The 24,273-nt window shown below is 39.7% G+C and overlaps 1 protein-coding gene across 2 annotated transcripts; it reads right to left on the bottom strand.

Annotated features, from left to right (window-relative positions):
• Positions 1 to 641: 641 nt before the first annotated feature.
• On the bottom strand, positions 642 to 23,381 carry LOC309697290 (uncharacterized protein). 2 transcript variants are annotated; one of them, XM_082519090.1, is made up of 7 exons: positions 22,953 to 23,381; positions 21,520 to 21,855; positions 21,156 to 21,299; positions 18,260 to 18,400; positions 2,931 to 3,029; positions 2,331 to 2,371; positions 642 to 1,335 (listed from the first exon to the last, which is right to left on the bottom strand). In XM_082519090.1, exons 1-7 carry the CDS (start codon positions 22,990 to 22,992, stop codon positions 1,201 to 1,203), a joined length of 936 nt encoding a protein of 311 aa, XP_082375216.1. In that variant the 5' UTR covers positions 22,993 to 23,381; the 3' UTR covers positions 642 to 1,200. The 2 variants fall into 2 exon arrangements, with proteins under 2 accessions (XP_082375216.1, XP_082375217.1); XM_082519091.1 differs by lacking the exons at positions 18,260 to 18,400; positions 21,156 to 21,299; positions 21,520 to 21,855; positions 22,953 to 23,381 and adding exons at positions 4,884 to 5,033; positions 5,248 to 5,586; positions 9,574 to 9,630.
• Positions 23,382 to 24,273: the final 892 nt, after the last annotated feature.

Genomic DNA, 24,273 nt, shown 5'->3' with positions numbered 1-24,273 from the left:
GGTCCTTAGGGACTAGTAAAAGCGCTATATAAATACAGGCCACTTACCATTTGTGTCTCTGTGTTGTTTTACCTCTGGTCTCCCCAGTTGTATTCAGGTCTGTCTGGCTGTGGTTTTTCCCTGTTCCCATCTTCATTTCCATGTTTCATCCTTTTGTGTCCCCAGTCTGTCATGTCTCCATGTCTGTTTATCCCCAGTCCAAGTTTCATGTCTCAGTCTCAGTGTTCCTTCCTGTTTTATTTTGTTAGTCCCCCGTCTCCTGCCCGTACATTCAGTTTTGCATCCTCTGTCTTGTTTGTCAGATTTAGTTCACCTGTGTTCTTGTGAGTTCCATCTCCCTGATCACCTCTTGTGTATTTAAGCCTTTAGTTTCCTTCACTCCCTTGTTGTGATCTCCCCTCATGTTGTGTGTTCTCCCTTCTCCCTGTCAGTGTTAGTTTTCAGTCTGTTTGCTCCTGTTTTACTCATCTGTATGTGTTGTTAAGTTTGCCATTTGTTAGCTAATAATGCTGTGTTTTGAGTTCAAGTCTTTCTGCTGAGTCCTGTGTTTGGAATCCACACTCTTCCTAACACACAAATGTGTCCTGACAACATCTTTTAAACAAAGAATGAGACGAGTGATTCCAGATAGTTTAGAAACTTTGAAATGACTTTTATTTTAATTAAAAAGTAGACCTTCTAATAGGTGACTTGGGCAGACTGTAGATCCATGTACGTCATTCATTGACACTGTGGCTAAAGGATCAAACTGATATCACGGCAAAACGTGTAACAGACACGTCGGTCGACAGTGTCCATCGCACGCTTTACCTCTTCAACAAATGAAATGGACATGAATGCAGAAGTTGCATTACCAGCAGGGGGAGTAATATATGTAAAGCCATGAAGTCGGTAGTGAGGACCAAGTACATTCGTCCTTAATCATCAGAAACAGTTAAGCTAGGTGGCTAATATGTATATGCATGTAAATGTGTTAATAACATTTATTTAAAGGCTTTCCGATGATTATTTTCATGTTGGCTTGAAATAAATCTCCCTCTGCTGTTACTGCAACTTCTGCATGTGTGTCCATTTCATGTTTTGTAAGGGGCAAAGTGTCAAATGTACACGGTGGACCAGCGTGTCTATTACATGTTTTGACACGATACTGGGCTAAAAGATGGAAGCAATGGGAGAAAAATAACAGGTACGCTCATGCAGTCATTCAGCTTCACAGGAGTTCATGTCTGAAAACTGGTTATTGTGTCTGAGTGTAGAGTAGGTTTGGTCGTGATCTCTGCTCGAGGTCGAGTCTTCACATGAGGAGACTGGACGATCGATTTCACTGAGACCAATCTGGGAAAATAAAAATGACAAACTGACTGAATTGAGGAGAAAAGACAAAAACACAATGACAGCAAAGACATATTAAAGCAGAAGATGATGATGCGCAGCAGGTTTTTAGTTTCAGGATGGAAACAGAAGCTGTGTGTTCTATTTATAGTACACAGAGAAGTGAAAAGTAGATTTAAATTAATCATATAATAATGGATTTCATTTATATAGCGCTTTTCGGGCCCTCAAACCGCTTTACAATTCCACTATTCATTCACACACTGGTGAAGGTAAGCTACAGTTGTAGCCACAGCTGCCCTGGGGCAGACCAGGAGGCGGTAGGTGAAGTGTCTTGCCCAAGGACACAATGACCGAGACGGCAACCTTCCGGTTACAAGACGAACTGCCAACTCTTGAGCCACGATCGCCTCGATATGATTGAAACTGGAATGAAATATTGTTTTAACATTTTCCTATTAGGTCAGCATTTACCAATTTAAATTGAAAATCATGAACTTTTTGTAAACCATGAAATCACTTTTTGTTTTTCTTTTCTGTCATGAATTGCTCTGTGACAGGCAGGAGATTGGACCCAAAATGCAGGATTCGCAACACATGGGGGCGAACTCAAAATGCAGCTTCATTGCTGACTCGAGGGAAAACGATACAAAACTATAAAATATAAAAATATAAACTAAACTAGAGGGAGAGAGAACATGAGGAGCATGAGGGAGAGAGGCAGCCATGATAGGCTGGGGAAAACAAGATGTCACAAGAACTCACACAACCATATAAATGCAGACACCCAGGGGGAGACACAGAAGGCAACAACACAGGGAGACTACTGAACAGAGTGACGTAGGAAATCTAACCTTAACATAATGCAAAAAAATGACAAAAAGCACAGGAAACTTAAACCGCTGGGCCAAAATGACCCAGGACCATGCCATTTCTTTCCAGTCTCGTACAGATTTTTAAAAGATGACATAGAGAAAAAACAAACTGAGATAAATCACCTCAGTGTGGTCAAATGCTGAGTGTCTCCTGCTGTTCAAACCTGTAGAAAAGACAGGTAATAAGTTTCATTAGCTTGACTTACTTATTCTGAAAACGTAATACAATTTTAACAAAATGTTGTGTGTCCAGTGTGTGTGCCTGTCCTGTGAAACACTGAGTTTATCAGCAACCAATCAGTACCACAAGAAATATTTTGAATAAAGGTTATTACAGTTAAAATACATTAAAAACAAAAATGCAATTTATTTAAATTAAATCCACTTCTCCTTATTAAGGTTGTGGGGATGCTGAAGCCTTTCTCAGCTGTCACAGGGCAAGAGTCATGGTACACCCTGGACAGGTCTAACGCAGGTGTGTCGCTAATACAGTTTTTATTGTAATACCTGTACTACTTATCTTAAATCTTGCCTCTGACATATGCCCCCCTCAGGATAATAATTGAGACTAATAAAACTGAAATATGAAAATCCACTCTGGAAATTAACTGAAAATAGAAAATAAACTGAATTGAAAACAAACATCAAAATGCAAAAGTATAATAACTCTGTTGTCAATTAATGAATCTTAAAGGTTTTAAATAATGTTTGAAGGTAACTCACCGTTAGAGGCCTCGGCCGTGATTCTGTAGATGAGCAGCAGAACAACAGGCAGCAGAACCACCACCACAGATAAACGTATCACCAGCTCCAAGGACAAACCTGGATGACAGACACACAGACCCAAAACTTCAAATGCTGCTTTTCACGAGTTTCTCAGAAAAAGACATGAAATGTTGTTGAGCTTTGCTCTTGTTGGAGAATTGTAACTTGTTTCTCTTTGTGAGGGAATAGTTGTTGTTCTGGGTATGGATCATTTGTCAAGTAAATAAACTGCTGCTCAGTGTCTTGAATCATTCTGTGCTGTTGGACTTTGGTCTTGGAAATGTGAAGAGTGGGTGAACATAAAGCATGATCTGTGTAGGTTAACAGGATCTTAGGAAACAGACGTGCACCACAGCAAATAATTTCTAAAACATAAACTGCAGCAAAGTCTCACAGAAGAACCTGAAATAAAAATGTTGAATTTTTTCTATTATTTCAAGTTTGTGGACTCGAATCATTCTTCCTGTTGAAATGATATTACTGAAGTCACATGACTGTAATGAAAACAGAGGGCAGTTTTCTGTGCACACAAACAACTTTTTGTCAGTTTTTCATGTTTTGCCATGAGACTGAGCTTCAGCTCCAGACTTTTAGCTCAGCAGCTTGAGTCAAATCTTGGTAATTATTTTAAATTCCCATCCATCTAAACAAACTGGGAGAGAACCATCACTTTCATTTCCATGGTCACTGGGACATTAAAAACTCAGTGAATAGAATTTGTGGTCTCATCCAGTTCATCAGATTCAAATGTTCTGCAACTTTACCCCAAACCTTTGAAAATAAGCCTTTAAATGTGTTTTTCCCATAAGCTACACTCCTACTAAGCATGCACTCAGTTTCTGAACATTATGACAGAGTGAGTCCAGAAGATTTGGATTTAATGAGCCTCATCTCCATGATGAAAATCAGAAAAACTGATTAACAATATTAACTGATCACATCTTTGTCTGCCATCAAGAGCTCATGTAGTGACACTAAGAAGTCAGCCAAGTTCTCAACCAGCTTTTATCTGCAGTGGTGGTAAGTTTTTAAGTGCTTCATTTAGACGTTGTGCTCTTTACATTCCTAGATTTATCTCATAACTTCACTTCCTTCATAATTTTATATTAATTTTACAAAATGTAATATCTTAATCTTCTTCCACTTTTAAAGGGCGGGTCGCGGGGGCAGCAACCTAAGCAGAGAAGCCCAGACCTCCCTCTCCCCAGCCAGCTTTTCCAGGGGAACACAAAGGCATTCCCAGGCCAGAGGAGAGATATTATCTCCCCAGCGTGTCCTGGGTCTCTTCTCCCGGTGGGACATGCCCGGAACACCTCACCCGGGAGGTTTCCAGGAGGCGTCCTTGTCAGATGCCAAAACCACCTCACCTGGCTCCTTACGATGTGGAGGAGCAGCAGCTCTACTCTGCGCCCCTCCTGAATGGCCAAACTCTTCATCCCATCTCTAAGGGAAACACCAGCCACCCTTGGAGGGAGCTCATTTCCGCCATTATTTCAGTCACTACCCACAGCTCACGACCATAGGTGTTGGGGGAGAACAGGGATGTAGATCGATTGGTAAATTCAGATATTCGCTTTTACACACTCTGTCTCCTACATCAAATACATAATTCAGTTTAAATTGTGAAAAAGTTGCCATTGGGAGCAATTAACAGATAGAAATTCACAAACATAACCTCATCATAAAACAGCTCTGGTAATTTTACTTTTGATACTCTGATTAAATTTTAATGTCAATACTTTTTTGTGTGTATTTCTACACTGTGGCTGTTTCTACTTATACTTCAGGAATTAATCAGACTGCTTCTTCCACACTGATGTGTCGTTAATAGACATGGATGAGGGTTTTTATTTTTGTGATAAACAATGACAGATCCACACTCTTATCCACACTCATGCATATACGATGTACCTGAACCTGCAGCTGTTTGAGGCTGTCTGAAGACTTCAGAGGAGGCCGAAGGTACGAAACTTGCTGAAGTGAAGTTTGTTGTTGTTGTGGAGGCCGACAGGAGAAATGTTGATGTTGATAAAGGCTGATGAGGTGTTGGAGTTTTTGAAGCTGTGAACAAGGAAAAATCAGAATAATAACAATCCTGCTTGGAGCAGGTTTTCTGTCTGCATGTCAGTAATAGAGGTTAATATGTTCTTACAGCACAACTCATTGAACTAACCTGAAGTGTAAATATGACACATGTAGGTTATTGAAAGAAAAGTAACTGTGGTCAATGAGAAGTTCACATCTTCAGGGACATGAATACATTTTCTTTACTCACCTCCTGTGATGACAAGCTGAAAATCACATGGTTCTAAAGCTCTGTCCAGTGTGCATCTGTACCATCCTGAATCAGACTTGTTCAGCTGTGTGATGCTCACGTACACAATATCCTTTGACAGTACATTCTTTCTTACAAATGTAATGCTGTATCTGCCGCTCTGAGCTGTGTAATCAGTTGTTTCAATGAGAATGTTTCTTTTTTCACATTTGTCTTTGCAGAACAACATTTTACTTCCTAGTAAATAAAATTTACATTCGACTGTGATGTTTCCTCCTTCCACTCCTTCATAGACGGGAGTTTCAGCGTTGGCAAGTCCAGTGTTTCCATCCTGCAGGTCTGTAGAAAATATGAACAATCAGTTACTTCCTATAAGCACAGCATTTGATTTTAAATATTTTACTAAATTAAACTGAAACAAATTATTGTTATTATTATTATTATTATTATTATCTAATTGAACACAACAATTAAAGGTAGTTCATTTAAATTCACTCTCTTTGTAGTCTTCATTTAAACAAAATCATCCTGGTCCTTCCTGCCAACACAAGACATCTACTGAAGAACCGCTCAGTTAAAAGTTTGAAAACTGACCTCTTATTTGTCTGTGATAAGATCTTGATCTGCTTTGAGCTGTGCTGTTCCTCCTGAACTCAATGATAAGGTTGTTTCCTTACAAGCTCTAAATGTGGTTTGGTAGTTTGGAAAAGAAGGAAGCAGCACTCTGAACACAAACGAGCTGCTGTCGGTCTAAAAGCAGCTGCTAACCAGGTGACGTGTCAAGGTCGGTATCCCCGACAGCATTTGTTTCCCCTGCGTCGGGAGCGCGCACTGGGCTTTTAGATCACAAACACCTCTAATAATGACTTATTTGTGATGTGTGAAGGGTCCGGGCTGCGAGGATTATGGCAGTGGTGACTTTTCCCAGGAGAAGCTGGGACCCTGTTTACTAGAAGGTTTTAAAATCTCTGTACTTTTAGGTGACAGAAGGAGACATGTGGCCTGGTCAAAACACAGAGAGCTGCACTCTAAAAGATCTTTAAATATAGTAAACATACCTTGTGTGCCACAGACTGCTCCCAAACACGAGGGGACAAGTAATACCTCTAAAACACTTAAGTTGGCTTTATTAAACGTTAGATCTTTAGCTGGGAAAACATTTTTAATTAATGATTTAATCACTGAGCACAGCCTTGATTTTATGTTTTTAACTGAAACTTGGTTGGACCAAAGTAACAGTGGAGCTGTTCTCATCGAGACGACCCCTCCTAGCTACAGTTTTATCAGTGAGGCCAGGGTGAGCAGGAGAGGAGGAGGGGTTGCTGTCTTATTTAATGAATCATTTCAATGTAAGCAGCTATCTCCTGGAAGTTTTCAGTCTTTTGAATATGTGGCTTTACAGCTGAAGGCCCCATCCAAAGTTGTGTTTCTTAATGTTTACAGGCCTCCCAAATACTGCACAGACTTTTTTAATGACCTCAGTGAACTGCTGTCTGTGATCTGTGTTGATTTCGACTGTGTAATTATTGTTGGGGATTTTAACATCCATGTGGACAACCCTCAGGACAAAGGGACTAAAGACCTGAGTAACACTCTGGGCAACTTTGGGCTGACTCAGCATGTAACAGAGGCCACACATAATAGAGGACACACTCTTGACCTACTGATCTCCAAGGGCCTGAGCATTTCAAACATTACTGTGTCTGATGTGGGTCTGTCTGATCATTACTGTGTTTTCTTTGAAAGTAAAATCTCAGCCCACACAAATATATCAACAGCAGTGATCACAAAACGGTGTATAACTGAACACAGTAGTGAGATCTTTAACCAGGTCTTCCCATTAACACCTGACCTGTCCAGAGGGTCAGTCAATGAGCTCGTCAATAGCTTCAATGCTAACATGTTAAATGTAATGGACACTATTGCCCCCATTAAGGTGAAGGTTATCTCTGGAAGGAAAAAGTCTCCATGGAGAAACTCCACACTGGTGAAAAATGAAAAAAAGAGATTGTAGGAAAGCTGAGCGCAGATGGAGAAAAACAAACCTCCAGGTTCACTATGACATCTATAAAGAGAAACTTCACAATTATAATTTACAACTGAGGAATGCAAGGAGGTCCTACTTCTCTGACATCATCACTAAAAACAGTCATAATGCTCGGGTCTTATTTTCTACAGTTGACAGGCTAACAAACTCTCCTGTGTCAGTGGCAGCTGAACTTCATTCGACCATGGCCTGCAATGACTTTGCCAAATTCTTCACAGAAAAAATCCAAAAGATTAGACACGCAATTGGTACATCAACAGCAGATCCAGACTATGTACTGTGTCCACCGAAAAACTGTTTAAACACCATGAAACAGTTTGACCCTATTAACAGCAAAGACCTGGAGGACATCTTAGGTCAACTGAACTCCTCCTCCTGCTGTTTAGCTGTCCTGCCAACAATTTTTTTCAAAAAGGTCTCAAAGACTTTAGAGTCAGACCTGTTACAGATCGTCAACTTTTCTTTAATGTCAGGTGTGTTTCCAGAACCTCTAAAAACTGCTGTAATTAAACCTATACTGAAAAAGGACAATCTTGACAAGACACAAATGAACAACTACAGGCCGATCTCAAATGTCCCATTTTTAAGTAAGATCATTGAAAAAGCAGTTTCTCAACAGCTCAATTACTTCTTAAAACAGAATAATTGCTACGATGCCTTCCAGTCAGGTTTTAGACAGAACCACAGCACTGAAACCGCTCTGACCAAAGTGTTTAATGACATATGTCTGAATACAGACAGTGGAAAAATGTCAGTCTTAGTTTTACTGGATCTCATATTACTCAAACGACTGGAGAACTGGGCAGGTCTTTCAGGAACTGTACTAAACTGGTTCAAAACATACTTAGAAAACAGGAAATACTTTGTATCAATAGGTAACTTCACATCTGAGCAGACAAGCATCACATGTGGAGTTCCCCAAGGTTCCATCTTGGGACCCCTTCTGGTTAACATCTACATGCTCCCACTGGCACAGATTATAAAGAACAACAAAATAAACTATCACAGCTATGCAGATGACACACAAATATATATCACAATGTTACCAGGAGACCAAGGTCCTGTACAGGCTGTAGGTAAATGCATTGAGGAAATTAATGACTGGTTGTGCCACAATTTTCTCCAGCTAAACAAAAACAAAACTGAGGTAATAGTCTTTGGCGCCAAAGAAAAACGATTACAGGTCACCAGAGAACTTCAATCTATACATCTAAAAACCACAAACCAGGCGAGAAATTTGGGTGTAGTGATGGATGCAGACCTAAACTTAGAAAAACACATTAAGACAATTACAAAATCAGCTTACTATCACCTCAAGAATATTTCAAGGATAAAAGATCTGATGTCTCAACAGGACCTGGAAAAACTAGTCCATGCATTCATCTTTAGTAGGCTTGATTACTGTAACAGCATCTTTACAGGTCTACCTAAAAAATCAGTCAGACAACTACAGCTCATTCAGAACTCTGCTGCTCGAGTCCTCACTAAGACCAAAAAAGTGGACCACATCAGTCCAGCTCTGAGGTCTTTACACTGGCTGCCTGTCCGTCAGAGGATAGACTTTAAAGTTCTGATGCTGGTCTATAAAGCTCTGAATGGTTTAGGACCAAAATATATCAGTGACCTCCTGACCCAGTATGAACCTTCCAGATCCCTCAGGTCATCTGGATCCGGTCTTTTATCAGTTCCTAGAGTCAGAACCAGACACGGAGAAGCTGCATTCAGCTTTTATGCTCCTTATATCTGGAACAAACTCCCAGAAAGCCTCAGATCAGCTGAAACACTCAGTTTATTTAAATCCAGGTCGAAGACTCACCTGTTCTCAGCTGCATTTGAATAAAGCACCAAATCCACACTTTTAAGCTTAAATTTCAAAACTAACATTTTAACTACTGATTTTATCTACTGTTCTGATTTTATCTGTTTTGATTTTATACACTGTTTTGTTTGTTTGTTTGTTTGTTTGTTTGTTTGTTTGTTTGTTTGTTTGTTTGTTAATTAGTTTGTTTGCTCATGCTTTTTATTTGTTTTTGTTTCTAATGTCTCTGTAAAGCACTTTGAATCACCTTGTTGTTGAATTGTGCTATACAAATAAACTTGCCTTGCCTTGCCTTATTACTTCTGAAATTTTGGACGTTTTTGCTCTTCATCTGCTCTGTAAGAACAGTGGTGGACATTGACTCACAGACAACCTCAGCTTCTTCTTTCTGCACTATTTCTGATGAAGTGCAAAACCTGCAAACATTGTTATAAATCAGAAATAAGACAAATTTACTCACAGAGGAAGATGAAGCAGAACAAAATGTGACAGAGTTTCATCTCGAGGTTCTGACGGCTTAATGCTGCTTCTCTTTCTTCTCTGTTTGCAAACCAGGAACTTCTAATTTTTGCATTTGTTGTGGTCCCTCCCTCAAACCCACACTCCTCTGCTTTCACAGGGTTTTTTTTGTCCATTTATTTATGGTTTAGTTTTACATTTTCTGAAATGTAACCTTTTTTTTTTGTCTTCCAAAACAGAGTTTGGAGTTAACTAATCTTATTTAACTGGCTGCAGTTTCATCGTGTGAATCCATCTGCAACTCACCTACTAAAGGAGCAGTGACACTGACAGAAAGCTCAACACTGAGGGGCTTCCTGTCAAAATAAAAACTGTTTAATACAAAGCTGTGTTCACTCACCTGCCACATACAAAATTATGTAATTATGTGTCTTTGAAAGTTTTAAGTTAATTTAGCTTCTACTTCCTGCATATGTTACACTCTGTTGTCTATGAGTTTGTTATTTATATTTCTTGATTTCTTGTCCTTTTGTGTCCAGTCTGTTAGTTTCGTCCCTGTGTTGTGTCTCCAGTGTCCCTGTGTTGTTTTACCTCTGGTCTCCCCAGTTGTGTTTAGGTCTGTCTGGCTGTGGTTTTTCCCTGTTCCCATCTTCATTTCAGTGTTTCATCCTTTTGTGTCCCCAGTCTGTCATGTCTCCATGTCTGTTTATCCCCAGTCCAAGTGTCATGTCTCAGTCTCAGTGTGTTCCTTCCTGTTTTATTTTGTTAGTCCCCCGTTTCCTGCCCGTACATTCAGTTTTGCATCCTCTGTCTTATTTGTCAGATTTTGTTCACCTGTGTTCTTGTGAGTTCCATCTCCCTGATCACCTCTTGTGTATTTAAGCCTTTAGTTTCCTTCACTCCCTTGTTGTGAACTCCCCTCATGTTGTGTGCTCTCCCTTCTCTCTGTCAGTGTTAGTTTTCAGTCTGTTTGCTCCTGTTTTACTCATCTGTATGTGTTGTTACAGTTTTTTCTGAATGCTTAAACCCTAACTGTGATTCCTGTAGCACAATTCCTAAAACTATGCAGACATATAGCAATACCACTCACTGAGTTTGCAAAACTAAAAGCACAAAAACTGCTTTGCACTCAGTTTGCAATTTCGTAACACACACTTTGCAAAACTGTAGGCAGAATTCACTGCACAACACTCAATTTCCAAATTTCCAACACACTCCTAGCAAAAGTACACACATGTATGGCTATCATTAACACTAATTTGCCAACTGTCTGGCACACTTTCACATGTGAAGACTTTCTTAGATAATTAGTTCACTTTGCAATCAGCCTAAGCACTATAATACAGGTAAGCTGTGTGTGCGGAGTACAATGGAGGGAGCAGAAAGAGTGAGAAGTAGAGGAGGCCGAGGAAGAGGACGTGGAGGTGAAGAAGTAGGATGAAGAGGACGACAAGGACAAGGAGGAGCAAGAGGTAGACGAGGAGGGGGCAGAGGAAGCATGTTCACTGCAGACCAAGTAACCCATATAGTCATTATGGCGATTGCAAATAATCCTATACTTGGAAATAACCACTTGTGTTTGTTTTGATGTGTGTGAATAAACACCAGTACTTGAAGTTTGGATCCCTCTATGCTTATGGATCTATGACAGAAGTATGAGCTCAAACTGACATAGCCTACCTTGTGCACAGAGAAAGCAAAAGCCAGATGTGTTTTGTATTCATACCATCAGTGTGCAGTTGGCGCATTGTGTGCTTAGTAGATGATGGCTTGTGTGTACTGTTTGATATGGAAACACCATTTTTACGAAAGTGTGTAGAGTTAATCTAGCTGTGTTTGCTTTTGCAAGAGAACTACAATGTTTTGATGATTGGGTGACAGGTTTTCTTATTTGTGTGAAGAGTTTTGCAAAATTAGCCAATAGTTGCAAAAAATGTGCTTAAGCAATCAGAAAAAACTGTAACGCTGTGTTTTGAGTTCAAGTCTTTCTGCTGAGTCCTGTGTTTGGAATCCACACTCTTCCTAACACACAAATGTGTCCTGACAACATGTTTTAATCAAAGAATGAGACGAGTGATTCCAGATAGTTTAGAAACTTTGAAATGACTTTTATTTTAATTAAAAAGTAGACCTTCTAATAGGTGACTTGGGCAGACTGCACATCCATTTACATCATTCATTTACACTGTGACTAAAACTTTTTTTGCTAGGCCCCTCTTCATTTTACAGTCAACGCTGCTGTCAATACATTCTTCAAAAAATGCCTCTCTGTGCAAAATGGGTTTAAAAACATAAACAACTGTGGTATACTGTTTTTCCGTGATTTGAACCAGGGGAACAAATTGTGGCAGGGTCAGTGTTGTGCCAAGGTAGGTATCACTGACAAAATGTATTCCCCCTGTGTCGCGAACATTCGCTCGGCACAGAGTGCGGATCCAGTTTACTCCGCCTCCATTACAGACTATTAGACGTGGAAGTAGTGATGTTTTAGTTTTATGAAAAAGTAAAAAATGAGTGTCGTTACATTACCATTCAGTTTGAGGGTTACAGCAGAAAATGATATATTTATTGTTCTCATGTGGGATTAACAAACGAAGGACATTTTGCCTGATAATTATCTATATCCTCCTGTAACTTTACTGTATAAAGAGCTAAAACCTCCAAAGTTTCAGGAGTAGTTAGTCGTTATAGTGTTTGTGAACTAAAAATCAAGAATGTGGGATACTGTTTGTCTGTGATTTGGAGAGCCCAGCGTGTGCTCCCGACACAGGGGAAACTAATTCTGTCGGGGAGACCTACCCTTGGTTTGACAGCTGTTGTGCAGGTGAAGCCAAAGGCAAGATATGCTTCATCATATGTTTGTGTTTGGCTTGGAAGGAAGTTGGTTTGGAAGCATATTTGGTGATGCTTCATCTTCTGCTTTGCATTTGTGTGGGAGCCCCGTCAAAAAACCTGCCTATTATACTAACAGTGTCCACTCTTCTTTTTCACAAAAATTCATACCGCACCCCCCATGCAATGTGGCACGTTCACCACTTTGGGAACCACTGAGCTAAAAGATCGAACCGATATATAATAGACACACCGGTCCACTGTGTCCATTTCACGCTTTGCCTCTACAAAACATGAAATGGACGCGTCCATACAGAAGTTGCATTATCAGCAGGGCGAGGACAAACGTATGAAGTACATTAGTCCTTAATCATCAGAAACAGTTAAACTAGGCAGGTAATATAATATGTGTGTGTGTAAATGTGTTAATAACTTCTGTTTAATGGCTTTTCCGTAATTGTTTTAATGTCAGTGCGCCCCAGGGTGGCTGTGGCTACAATGTAGCTGCCATCACCAGTGTGTGAATGTGTGTGTGAATGGGTGGATGACTGGTTGTGTAAAGCGCTTTGGGGTCCCTAGGGGGGACTAGTAAAAGCGCTATACAAATACAGGCCATTTACCATTTGGCTTGAAGTAAAATCTTCCTCTGCTGTTACTGCAACTTACTGCAACTTCTGCATGAGTGTGCATTTCAGTTTTGAAAGGGGCAAAGTGTGACATGTACATGGTGGAGCAACGCGTCTATTACCTGTTTGGTTGAAAAGGAGGAAGCAATGGGAGAAGGTGACATGGATGAGATTGACTTGTGGATTCTAAGAGGCCCATAATCTCATTCCTGCTTTTACAGAAGTTTAATGATCAAATCTTTATCACTGACCCTGGTAACTTGATTTAAAAAGTCATTTTTCCTTCAGAAGGAAAAATGACTGTTCATGCAGTCATTCAGCTTCACAGGAGTTCATGTCTGAAAACTGGTTATTGTGTCTGAGTGTAGACTAGGTTTGGTCGTGATCTCTGCTCGCTGTATTGGGACTTTGGTAGGTCAAGCCTTCACATGAGGAGACTGGACGATCGATTTCACTGAGACCAATCTGGGAAAATAAAAATAACAAACTGACTGAATTGAGGAGCAAAGACAAAAACACAATGACAGCAACGACATATTAAAGCAGAAGACGATGATGCGCAGCAGGTTTTTAGTTTCAGGATGGAAACAGAAGCTGTGTGTTCTATTTATAGTACACAGAGAAGTGAAAAAGTAGATTTTGAACTTTATTTTGGTTCATTTTAGTACCGCTTGCATCTTTTAATATAAAACAGAGACTAGTGCAGATTTAAATGAAAATTAATCATATGATTGAAACTGAAAAGAAATAATGTTTTAACATTTTAGGCATTTACCAATTTAAATTCAGAATCCTGAACTTTTTTTTAACCATGAAATCTCAGTTTGTTTGTTTTTCTTTCCAGCCTGGTACAGATTTTGAAACCATGACATAGAGAGAAAACAAACAGAGATAAGTCACCTCAGTGTGGTCATATGCTGAGCGTCTCTTGCAGTTCAAACCTGTAGAACAGACAGGTAATACGTTTCATTAGCTTTACTATGCCCTCCTCAGGATAATAATTGAGACAAATAAAACTTCAACTAAAACTAAACATGTTCTTACAATAAACCTTAAACTGAAATATGAAAATCAACTCTGGAAATTAACTGAAAATAATCTGAATTGAAAACAAGACATCAAAATACAAAAGTAAAATAACTCTGTTGTCAATTAATGAATCTTAAAGGTTTTAAATAATGTTTGAAGGTAACTCACCGTTAGAGGCCTCGGCCGTGATTCTGTAGATGAGCAGCAGAACAACAGGCAGCAGAACCACCACCACAGACAAACGTATCACCAGCTCCAAGGACAAACCTGGATGACAGACACACAGACACAAAACTTCAAATGCTGCTTTTCACGAGTTTTTAGAAAACGACAGATGAAGAGTGGTGACGGGTAAATTCAATGGGGTTGGTGTTTTTGGACTGACTACTTTAGTCAGTTTGGCAACTTGATGAAAGATTTTTAGTTTTGTGATTATGTTTAGTTGTAGCTTCATTTAAAGGAAGAAGAGCTTGTGAATTGGGACCACCACAGGAAAAGAGAGTGAAGCCATATGTGCAGAAGAATGCATGATACTACCTCCTGTGTTAACAGAGAAGCTATCGGTCTCTCTCTCTCTCTCCTTTTTTGGGAATGTCTGAATTTCTATACATACCAAGCTATCTCCCATTTCAGCAGACAAGTGAACAGTTTTCTCCTTTTATGGAAATGTTTTTGTATTCTGAACATGCCACTCCTACTTCCTTGAAACCTGTTTTGATTATAAATAAAGAAAGCTCTGAAAGCCCTGCGCGGTTTTCCTCTGGTCACATCTGTTCTGCACAGATACCGCAGGGCAGATCGGACCAGGGACGGGAAATCGTCCATGTATGCATGAAAAAGATATCTTCAGTCTAAGTTTCTTTGCCTTCAAATAATTTCTCTTCACACAACTTTACCCCAAACTTTTGAAAATAAGACTTTAAATGTGTTTTTCCTATAAGCTACACTTCTACTAAGCATGCACACAGATTCTGAACATTATGACAGAGTGAGTCCAGAAGATTTGGATTTAATGAGCCTCATCTCCATGATGAAAATCAGAAAAACTGATTAACAGAACAGATTTAACTGTTACAATCAAAATATGTAATAAATACATTATATCAATAAAGTTGTACACATACATATTCAAAGTTTAATTTATTTTTGTTTTTTTAAGTAAGTCATGGAGATTCACCAAAAAACGACATAGCATGAACTGATAACATCTGAAGTAGGGGCTTTCAAAAAAAAAAAAAACTAGTTTAAAAAAATGTTTGTCATGTGTATCATGTCATGTTGTAATGCTTGCTGGTAAGACTTGAACACCTCCTCATTCTGCTTAAAATATTCAATAAAAACTAACCTACACGCAACATTCCTGTGTGACTGTTACACTGATGCTTATATAAATTCATAGGAAGAAATCTGAGAACCACTGAAGTCAAATATTGACTGATCACATCTTTATCCGCCATCAAGACCTCATGCAGTGACACTCTGACGCCCTTCACAGCACTACATTTATTCTTCACTTTTTTATAAGTTCAGATTAATTTTCTGTTATACTTTAACTCTAGTCTAGGTTTTTTTTTCCGGGGGGGGGGGGGGGGGGGGGGGGGGGGGGTGTTGTGTTTTTTTACTTATATGAAAATTGTGTATTTCTACACTGTGGCTGTTTCTTCTTATAGTGCAGGAATAAATCAGACTGCTTCTCGGGTGGAGGCCGACAGAGGAAATGTTTTTTTTTTTTTCTTGTCCCGTTTGGATCTTTAGCCATCAGAATTGTTGTCTTGAGGCCAAGAAAGATGCCAAGCGGATTTATTTTACCAAGTGGATCATCATGGCCTTGCCATATTGGTCCATTTGGTTGACCTTTATTATAATTATGAATTTATTTTATTTTCAGTTGCAAACGGGACAGACATAACTGTGGGATAGGACAGGGGGAAAGAATGAAAGAAAGAGGGGGAGAGAAAGAAAGAAAACCAAAGGGGGGAAGAGACGGTGAGAAGGGGGGGAAGAGAGAAAAAAAAACAAACAACAACAAAAAAAAAACTCCTGGGTCACCTGTATGGAGAAAAAAAAACAGAGGAGACAGAAAACAACAAAGAGCAACATAATGAGAGAAAAAAAAAAGCACCATCACAATAAACTAGCTAGCAGTAGATATCAATAGTTACTAAATAATAAACGATATTGTGCAGCACGCAGGATAGACAGCGCACAGTGTGCTTTGAGGCAGCAGCCAAGACAGCTGTAGTCCGCGTCTGTGAATACCCATGTGTACACCTGTGTGCATACCTGTGTGGATCAGCATGCTTGCATTCCAAAGGTTTCTCCATGTAATGATCTGCTAGGGAGTGTGGGGAGCCACAGCCCCGTCCTTTATGGTATCAAGCAGGTATGGAGGAGATCAAAACTCCAGACATCCAGAGGCCCCCAGAACACAAGAGACCAAGGAAGACCCACAGAGGGGCAGCTGCGCCACTGTCCCAGTAAGAGCTAAGGAGAGTCCCAGATGAGGGCTCATTCAGCAGCCGCGGAGCAGAAGCCAGGGGGAGTTGCAGTGACGCCCCGGCAGCCAGCTGTGCCTGAGTGACTGAGCCCCAGGCCGAGAGGCCGGGGGCACCCCACCTCCAAAATGGCCCGAGCGAGCCCCAATAAGCGGCCGCCAAGGAGTGAGACGGTGTGTACCCGGACGCCCACCCCCAGATACAAAGAACCACCAACGCACCGACACCTGAGGGAGTCCGCCACCGGCAGGGGAAGTGGTGGTGGGTGGAGATAGGCCTCCAAACCTTGGAGGGCCCGAGATGTCCCCAGAGAGGTGGCGTCTGATACCCAACCTGACATATAGACACAGACATACAGGCACACACAGATACAAACATCCATTCCCACCCTCATGCTCTCATGTGCACTTCACACTCAACCGACGTGGAGACATACATAAAGAGACGCTGTATACACGATCACACTCCCCAAGCGTACTCTACAAACCGGGTCTAGGTACCCTTGCCCCTGGAGGGGGGAACCGCACCCAGACCCAGGTGGTGTTACCCTTTTCCCTGCGGTGGGGAGAGGCAGACCGCCCCGACTCCGCAGCAGCAGGGAGGCCCCACACCCCAGACCGCAGCCGGACGGCCAACTCCTCCTCCTAGCCCCCCCGCTCCAGCAGGCCGCAGAGAACGGGGGTGAGAGAAGACTCCAAACCTCCCTCCACCCGCTCATTGTAGTGTTGATGCATGTGTGTTCTAAGGTGCATTTAAAACCCAGGAGGGCATGGAGCTACCTGCCAGAGAGCAGCAGGTAAGCGCATGGTCCCTCCTGCTAGCCCTCAATGACTACGTGCATTTAAAATTGAGAGGTGGGCAACGATGCCAGGGGTGAGGTGTACACCCTGATGGTACTTTGGACTCCGTGTATTGTGCCCACCCCCAAGATCCTATATGTATGTGTAATGAGAGTGTGAGTAATGTGAATGTCTAAGTTGTGGGATAAAATTGAGGCAGAGGCAGCCAGAAGGGGACAGAGGGGGGGGTAGCCTCCTCTGCACCCTGGTGACATACCCCTACTCCAAGGCCCTGCATGTGTGGGTGGTTGTGGTGGAGCGGGAGGAGGGAGGCAGCTGGAGATGGGGAGGGAAGGAAGGGAGGGGCAGGTGTTGTTTTTTTTACTTATATGAAAATTGTGTATTTCTACACTGTGGCTGTTTCTTCTTATAGTGCAGGAATAAATCAGACTGCTTCTCGGGTGGAGGCCGACAGAAGAAATGTTGATACTGAAAAAGGCTGATGAGGTGTGTTGAGGAAGTGTTTGAAGTGTTTGAAGCTGAGAATGAGGAAACAATCAGAATAATAATAATAATCATTTTTCTGTAGGTTTTCTGTTCGCTTGTGAGTAATAGGGGTTAATGTGTGTTTACAGCACAAGTCATTGAACTAAATTTGTTGCGTGAATATGACACATGTACGTTATTTAAAAGATATGTAACTGTGGTCAGTGAGAAGTTCACATCTTCAGGGACATACTTTTTTTCTTTTACTTCTAACAGAGTTGTGTATTTCATCACCGCGACTGTTTCTAATTATACTTCAGGAATAAATCAAAGTGCTTCTTCCACTCCTGCTGATGTGTCATTAATGGACATGGATGAAGGTTCTTTGATAAACACGAGACTGATTCACACTCACACATTCACACGTGCATATATGATACCTGAGCCTGATGACAGTGTTTCAGGAGAGGTTGATGAAGGTGTGAAGCTTCCTGAACTGAAGTGTGTTGTTGTTGTTGTGGAAGCTGATAAGAGAAATGTTGATGTTGATAAAGGCTCATGAGGTGTTGGAGTGTCTGAAGCTGTGAACAAAGAAACAATCAGAATAATCACAATCCTGCTTGAAGCAGCTTTTCTGTCTGCATGTGAGTAATAGGTGTTAATGTGTATTTACAGCACAACTCATGAAACTAAACGTGTAGTGTAAATATGACACATGTAGGTTATTTGAAAGATATGTAACAGTGATCATAAAACAGTAAATGAGAGCAGCTAAACAGATTCCACCCACAGAAATAAACACAAAGCGGACCTGACACATCACACGGATCTGTGAGATGTCGGCTTCTCACCCAACGCCACGTACACAGACACGCCATTGGGGCTGAAAGCCGACATCTCACAGCTTCTGAAGCTGCCGGTTTTGTCACTCTCTGACCAAAAGACACTGAACCAGCAGCAAAAGAAGATCAGAACTGCACTTCATGTTTGATAAATATTGTCATTAATTCCTTCTTACTTTGGCTGTTTTGCTTCCACCACAATATAATCACACTTCCTGCTCCCCCCCCCCCCCCCCCCCCTCTCTCTCAGTGTATTTCAAGAACAGTTTCCAGTCTAAAAATCTCTGGTTTTTGCATTATTTATTCTCTTATTATGCACAAGTCATGTACAGCACTGTCGGCCACTATTTTCCCCCCAAAAATGATCTCTGACAAGAAAGCCTCATTTCTGCTGTTCAGTACGCAGAAATTTAAACTTTTTTAAAATTATGCCAAATTGCAAAACGCTTATCTGTGTCTCTAATAAAACCTCTCTAACTTTGCTCTGCTTCACTCAGCATCAGGTAATGTTCATGTGTTATAATGACCAACTACTACTGTAATTTTGGAGATGTTATATCCTTATACAGTATAGTTACAGTAGAGTTATAGTGGGATGCAAATAATATCAGGCAGATCCTCTCGCAATTTGTTCCCCCGGACAAACAGTATCCGACGGTTGTTTATGTTTTCAAGCCCATTTTGCACAGAGAGGTTTTTTTTGAAAAATGATAGCAATGTTGAATATTATTACACAGTAAAAAAAACCAAAACAATTACACATTGAATAATTACACCATAAAGATGGTTTGTTTTTGTTATTCAAAAGAGATAAAAGTTTATTGTATTGTAACCTGTAATTTATTGCAGTTTACTTTTATTTGTTTAATTGTTTACAAAAAGTTTGAGGTGTAAAATAAACAGCAATGGAGTTTGAAAACAAAAAATGGGTGTGTGTGGTTGGAGGATATGTTTGTTCAGGAGGGCACGAATATTTTCTTATAAAACAAAGGGGGACCTAGCAAAGAAAGTTTGGGAACCACTGCTGTCAGACTTCACAACAAAGACTTTTGCAGCTGATCAAACACACATAAACCCACACAGGTGCAATAAGACTAAGTGCAATACTCTTTTTCTGACAAAGTTTACAAAGTCTTTACTCAGTTGCATATAGCATTTGTATTCTATTTTATCCTACTGTATATTTTATTTTATTCTATTCTGTACAGTTATGTACAGTATATTATTCTTATTGTATTCACAGTGTTCTCTAATTTTTGCTATATAACTTTGCACTGTCCGCTTTCAGCTGTGACAAAACAAATTTCCCACGTGTGGGACTAATAAAGGCAATCTTATCTTATCTTATCTTATCTTATCTTATCTTATCTTATCTTATCTTATCTTATCTTATCTTATCTTATCTTATCTTATAACAACAGAGTAGTAAGTGGTGCTGTTGTGGAACAATCCTAAATGTACAGAGAAGTTTTAATTGGTCAGATATGATTTAAATCATGTCAGAACCACGCCTTTGATTCTGACTTCATGTTCCAGATGAGATAAAAGGATCTTTTGGTGAAGTGTCAAGCAGCAGGTCTAGAAGCTGTAAAACTGCAGGGACTACAAAAATCAGCAGTGATGATTTTCAGCATGATGCAACAATATTTCTTTATCAACCTTTATCAACAAAAGGAAAACTGACAATGAAAACTGTCAGTTTAACCCTGCCTGGGCTGGCCTGACCTGAGAACCATTGAAGTCAAATATTGACTGATCACATCTTTATCTGCCATCAAGACCTCATGCAGTGACACTCTGACGCCCTTCACAGCACTACATTTATTTGATGACTTCACTTTTTTATAAGTTCAGATTAATTTTCTGTTATACTTTAACTCTAATTTAATGTCAATACCATTTTGGTTTTTTGGGGGTTTGTTGTTTTTTTTTTGGGAGGGGGGGGTTGTTGTTTTTTTTACTTATATGAAAATTGTGTATTTCTACACTGTGGCTGTTTCTTCTTATAGTGCAGGAATAAATCAGACTGCTTCTCGGGTGGAGGCCGACAGAAGAAATGTTGATACTGAAAAAGGCTGATGAGGTGTGTTGAGGAAGTGTTTGAAGCTGAGAATGAGGAAACAATCAGAATAATAATAATAATCATTTTTCTGTAGGTTTTCTGTTCGCTTGTGAGTAATAGGGGTTAATGTGTGTTTACAGCACAAGTCATTGAACTAAATTTGTTGCGTGAATATGACACATGTACGTTATTTAAAAGATATGTAACTGTGGTCAGTGAGAAGTTCACATCTTCAGGGACATACTTTTTTTTCTTTTACTTCTAACAGAGTTGTGTATTTCATCACCGCGACTGTTTCTAATTATACTTCAGGAATAAATCAAAGTGCTTCTTCCACTCCTGCTGATGTGTCATTAATGGACATGGATGAAGGTTCTTTGATAAACACGAGACTGATTCACACTCACACATTCACACGTGCATATATGATACCTGAGCCTGATGACAGTGTTTCAAGAGAGGTTGATGAAGGTGTGAAGCTTCCTGAACTGAAGTGTGTTGTTGTTGTTGTTGTGGAAGCTGATAAGAGAAATGTTGATGTTGATAAAGGCTCATGAGGTGTTGGAGTGTCTGAAGCTGTGAACAAAGAAACAATCAGAATAATAATAATCCTGCTTGAAGCAGCTTTTCTGTCTGCATGTGAGTAATAGGTGTTAATGTGTATTTACAGCACAACTCATGAAACTAAACGTGTAGTGTAAATATGACACATGTAGGTTATTTGAAAGATATGTAACTGTGATCATTGAGACTTTCACATCTTCAGGGACATTAATAAGAAGATTTTTTTTCTCACCTCCTGTGATGAGAAGCTGAAAATCACATGGTTGAAAACTCGTGTCCAGTGTGCAGCTGTACCGTCCTGAATCCGACTTGTTCAGCTGTGTGATGCTCACATGCACAATAGGAGTTAAGAATTTTTCTTTTTCATATTCAATGCTGTATCTGCCGCTCTGAGCTGTGTAATCAGGTGTTTCAATGAGAATGTTTCCTTTTTCACATTTTTCTTTGCAGAACAATGTTTTTCTTCCAGGGATATAAAATTTGCATGTAACTGTGATGTTTCCTCCTTCCACTCCTTCATAGATGGGAGTTTCAGCATTGGCAAGTCCAGTGTTTCCATCCTGCAGGTCTGTAGAAAATATGAACAATCAATTATTACCAACTTCCTGTAAACACTGCAGTTTGATGATATTTTATTAAAATAAGACAGATGATTTTTCACTGTAATTCAGAACAACATTTTAAAGTAGTTCATTTAAATTCACTCTCTTTATATTTTTCATTTGAACAAAATCACCCTGCTTCTTCCTGACATCGACACAAGCCATCTGCTGAAGAACAGCTCAGCTCAGAGTTAAAAGTTTAAAAATTGACCTTTTAGTTGTTTGAGATAAGAAATTGATCTGCTTTCAGGCTTTTGAAATAGATGCTTAATATTCAGTTTTCAGTCTGTTAACATTTAAGCTGTGCTGTTCCTCTTGAACTTAGTAAAAAGGCACAAATAACGTTGTTGTCTTTTGCCAGTTATTGCCCACAGTTAGATTGCTGCAGTTTAGCTTTCACAGAAACGTGACTTACTGGCCAAGACCAGGACCTTTTATTCTTTACTGAAAGCCACAAGTTACCTGGAAAACTCGAAGTGGTGGGTATGTCCTCATTCAAACAAAGTATACTGTAATTCTGTTACTGCTGCATCAAATTCAACAGTATTATCCCACTGACTTGTGTGTAGTAAGGTATTTGAAAATCCACAGATAAAGAAATTAGATGATATTTTGTAGAATTTGCTGATGAAAAATTGAACTTGTTTTGACATAAAAAAAAATTCAAAAGCTTCCTTATAGTCATGATGTTAGCCTGAATTATATAAAACACTGCATCAAATAGAACAACAAAGTAATTACAGATGTTTATCCCAAGAAAGCAAAATTAAACTGAACCAGCCTTTTAAACATTCTGATGTGTTCGGGAGTATAGATTGCTGAATTAACGAGGTGCACCTAAAGCCACCATGAATATCGAACCCATATTGTAGCGTACAAAACGCTGAAGGCGCACAAACTTTTTTTTTAAGTGTGGATGTTGTGACCGCGGTTCAGTATCGAAGCATCCAGCTGTGGACATTCACTCACAGACAGCCTCTGCTTCTGCTTTCAGCACTCTTTCTGATGTAGTGCAAAACCTGCAAACATTTTTATAAATCAGAAATAATAAGAATTTACTTACAGAGGAAGATGGAGCAGAAGAAAATGTGACAGAGTTTCATCTCGAGGTTCTGACGGCTTAATGTTTAATGCTGCTTCTCTTACTTCTCTGTTTGGAAACAAGGAACTTCTAACTTCTCTTATCCTCGCAGTCCCTCCTTCAAATTCACACTCCTGCGCTTTGATGGGTTTTTTTCTACTGCAGAGTCAAAGATTAAGTGTCCATTTATTTATGGGTTTCTTTTAAATCGTCCTTCAGAAGTTGCAGAAGTTGATTCTTTTGGTTTCTGGAAGTCTGTCCTGCGTCTCACAAAGCAGACTTTTCAGACTTGATCAAATTCACTTTAATTTAGCTGTCTGGCTGTACTCCAGTTTCGTGTGAAACCAAAAACACTGCATCATCTAAAAGCAACTCGACTACTAAAAAAGTTTTGACACTGACAGAGAGGAAGTTTTGAGCCATCAAAATAGAAAATTTCAAACAAAAATGTATTCACTCACCTTATTACTCAATTGTACTGAGATTGGGTGATCGTGAAGATCATCTAAGTACAGTTAACTCACTTTCATCTTCAGTAAACAAGTTTGAAGTCATTTGAGTTTCGTGACACAGCACTTTATTTACTTGAAGGAACCATCAGATGGTAGGTACATTATGATCATAAAGCTGGACATGGTCAGCAAAAATAATCAGGTAGGTTCTCAGTTGGCCATATTGAATGTGAGTATTATAAGAATGTGCGTCTGACAGAAAATAAGAAAAAGCAGAACAGGTAAAAAAAATGTGGTGTTTCATCTTCTTATATGTGAGGGAATGAATTACAGAATACTTTGCGGCCATGACCTGTTGTAAAGTTTGAGTTTCAGGGTAGAAGCAGAAGTTGTATTTAAGATATAGAAAGTGAACGTGCATTAAGGAGAAGTGGGCTATGTAGCCTGTGCTTTTTAAAGTTCAAACGCCCATTTTTGTTCATCTTTTCTGTAAGAAAATTGTCACTTGTTTGAGACATAACGCCCTTATTTATAAATGGCTCGTACAACCCAGTTGATTTTAAAGTGTGCTGAGGAAACACATTGTAACTGATGTTGCTGGATGTTCACTGTCTGGATTCCTCCATCAGAGGTCAGAGATACAGAGGTCATACATACAAATAAGATAAGATAAGATAAGATAAGATAACCTTTATTAGTCCCACACGTGGGAAATTTGTTTTGTCACAGCAGGAAGTGGACAGTGCAAAAGTTATGAGGCAAAAATTAGAATACAATAAGAATAAATACAGTACACAACTGTACAGAATAGAATAAAATAAAATACTATATACAGTAGAATAAAATAAAAT

This window comes from Aulonocara stuartgranti (assembly GCF_965226115.1).
Source record: "Aulonocara stuartgranti genome assembly, chromosome: 20".
In the NCBI taxonomy this organism is placed as follows: Eukaryota; Metazoa; Chordata; class Actinopteri; order Cichliformes; family Cichlidae; genus Aulonocara; species Aulonocara stuartgranti.
Note: the sequence above shows the minus strand (reverse complement) of the source record. Positions and strands in the feature narration are given on the sequence as shown.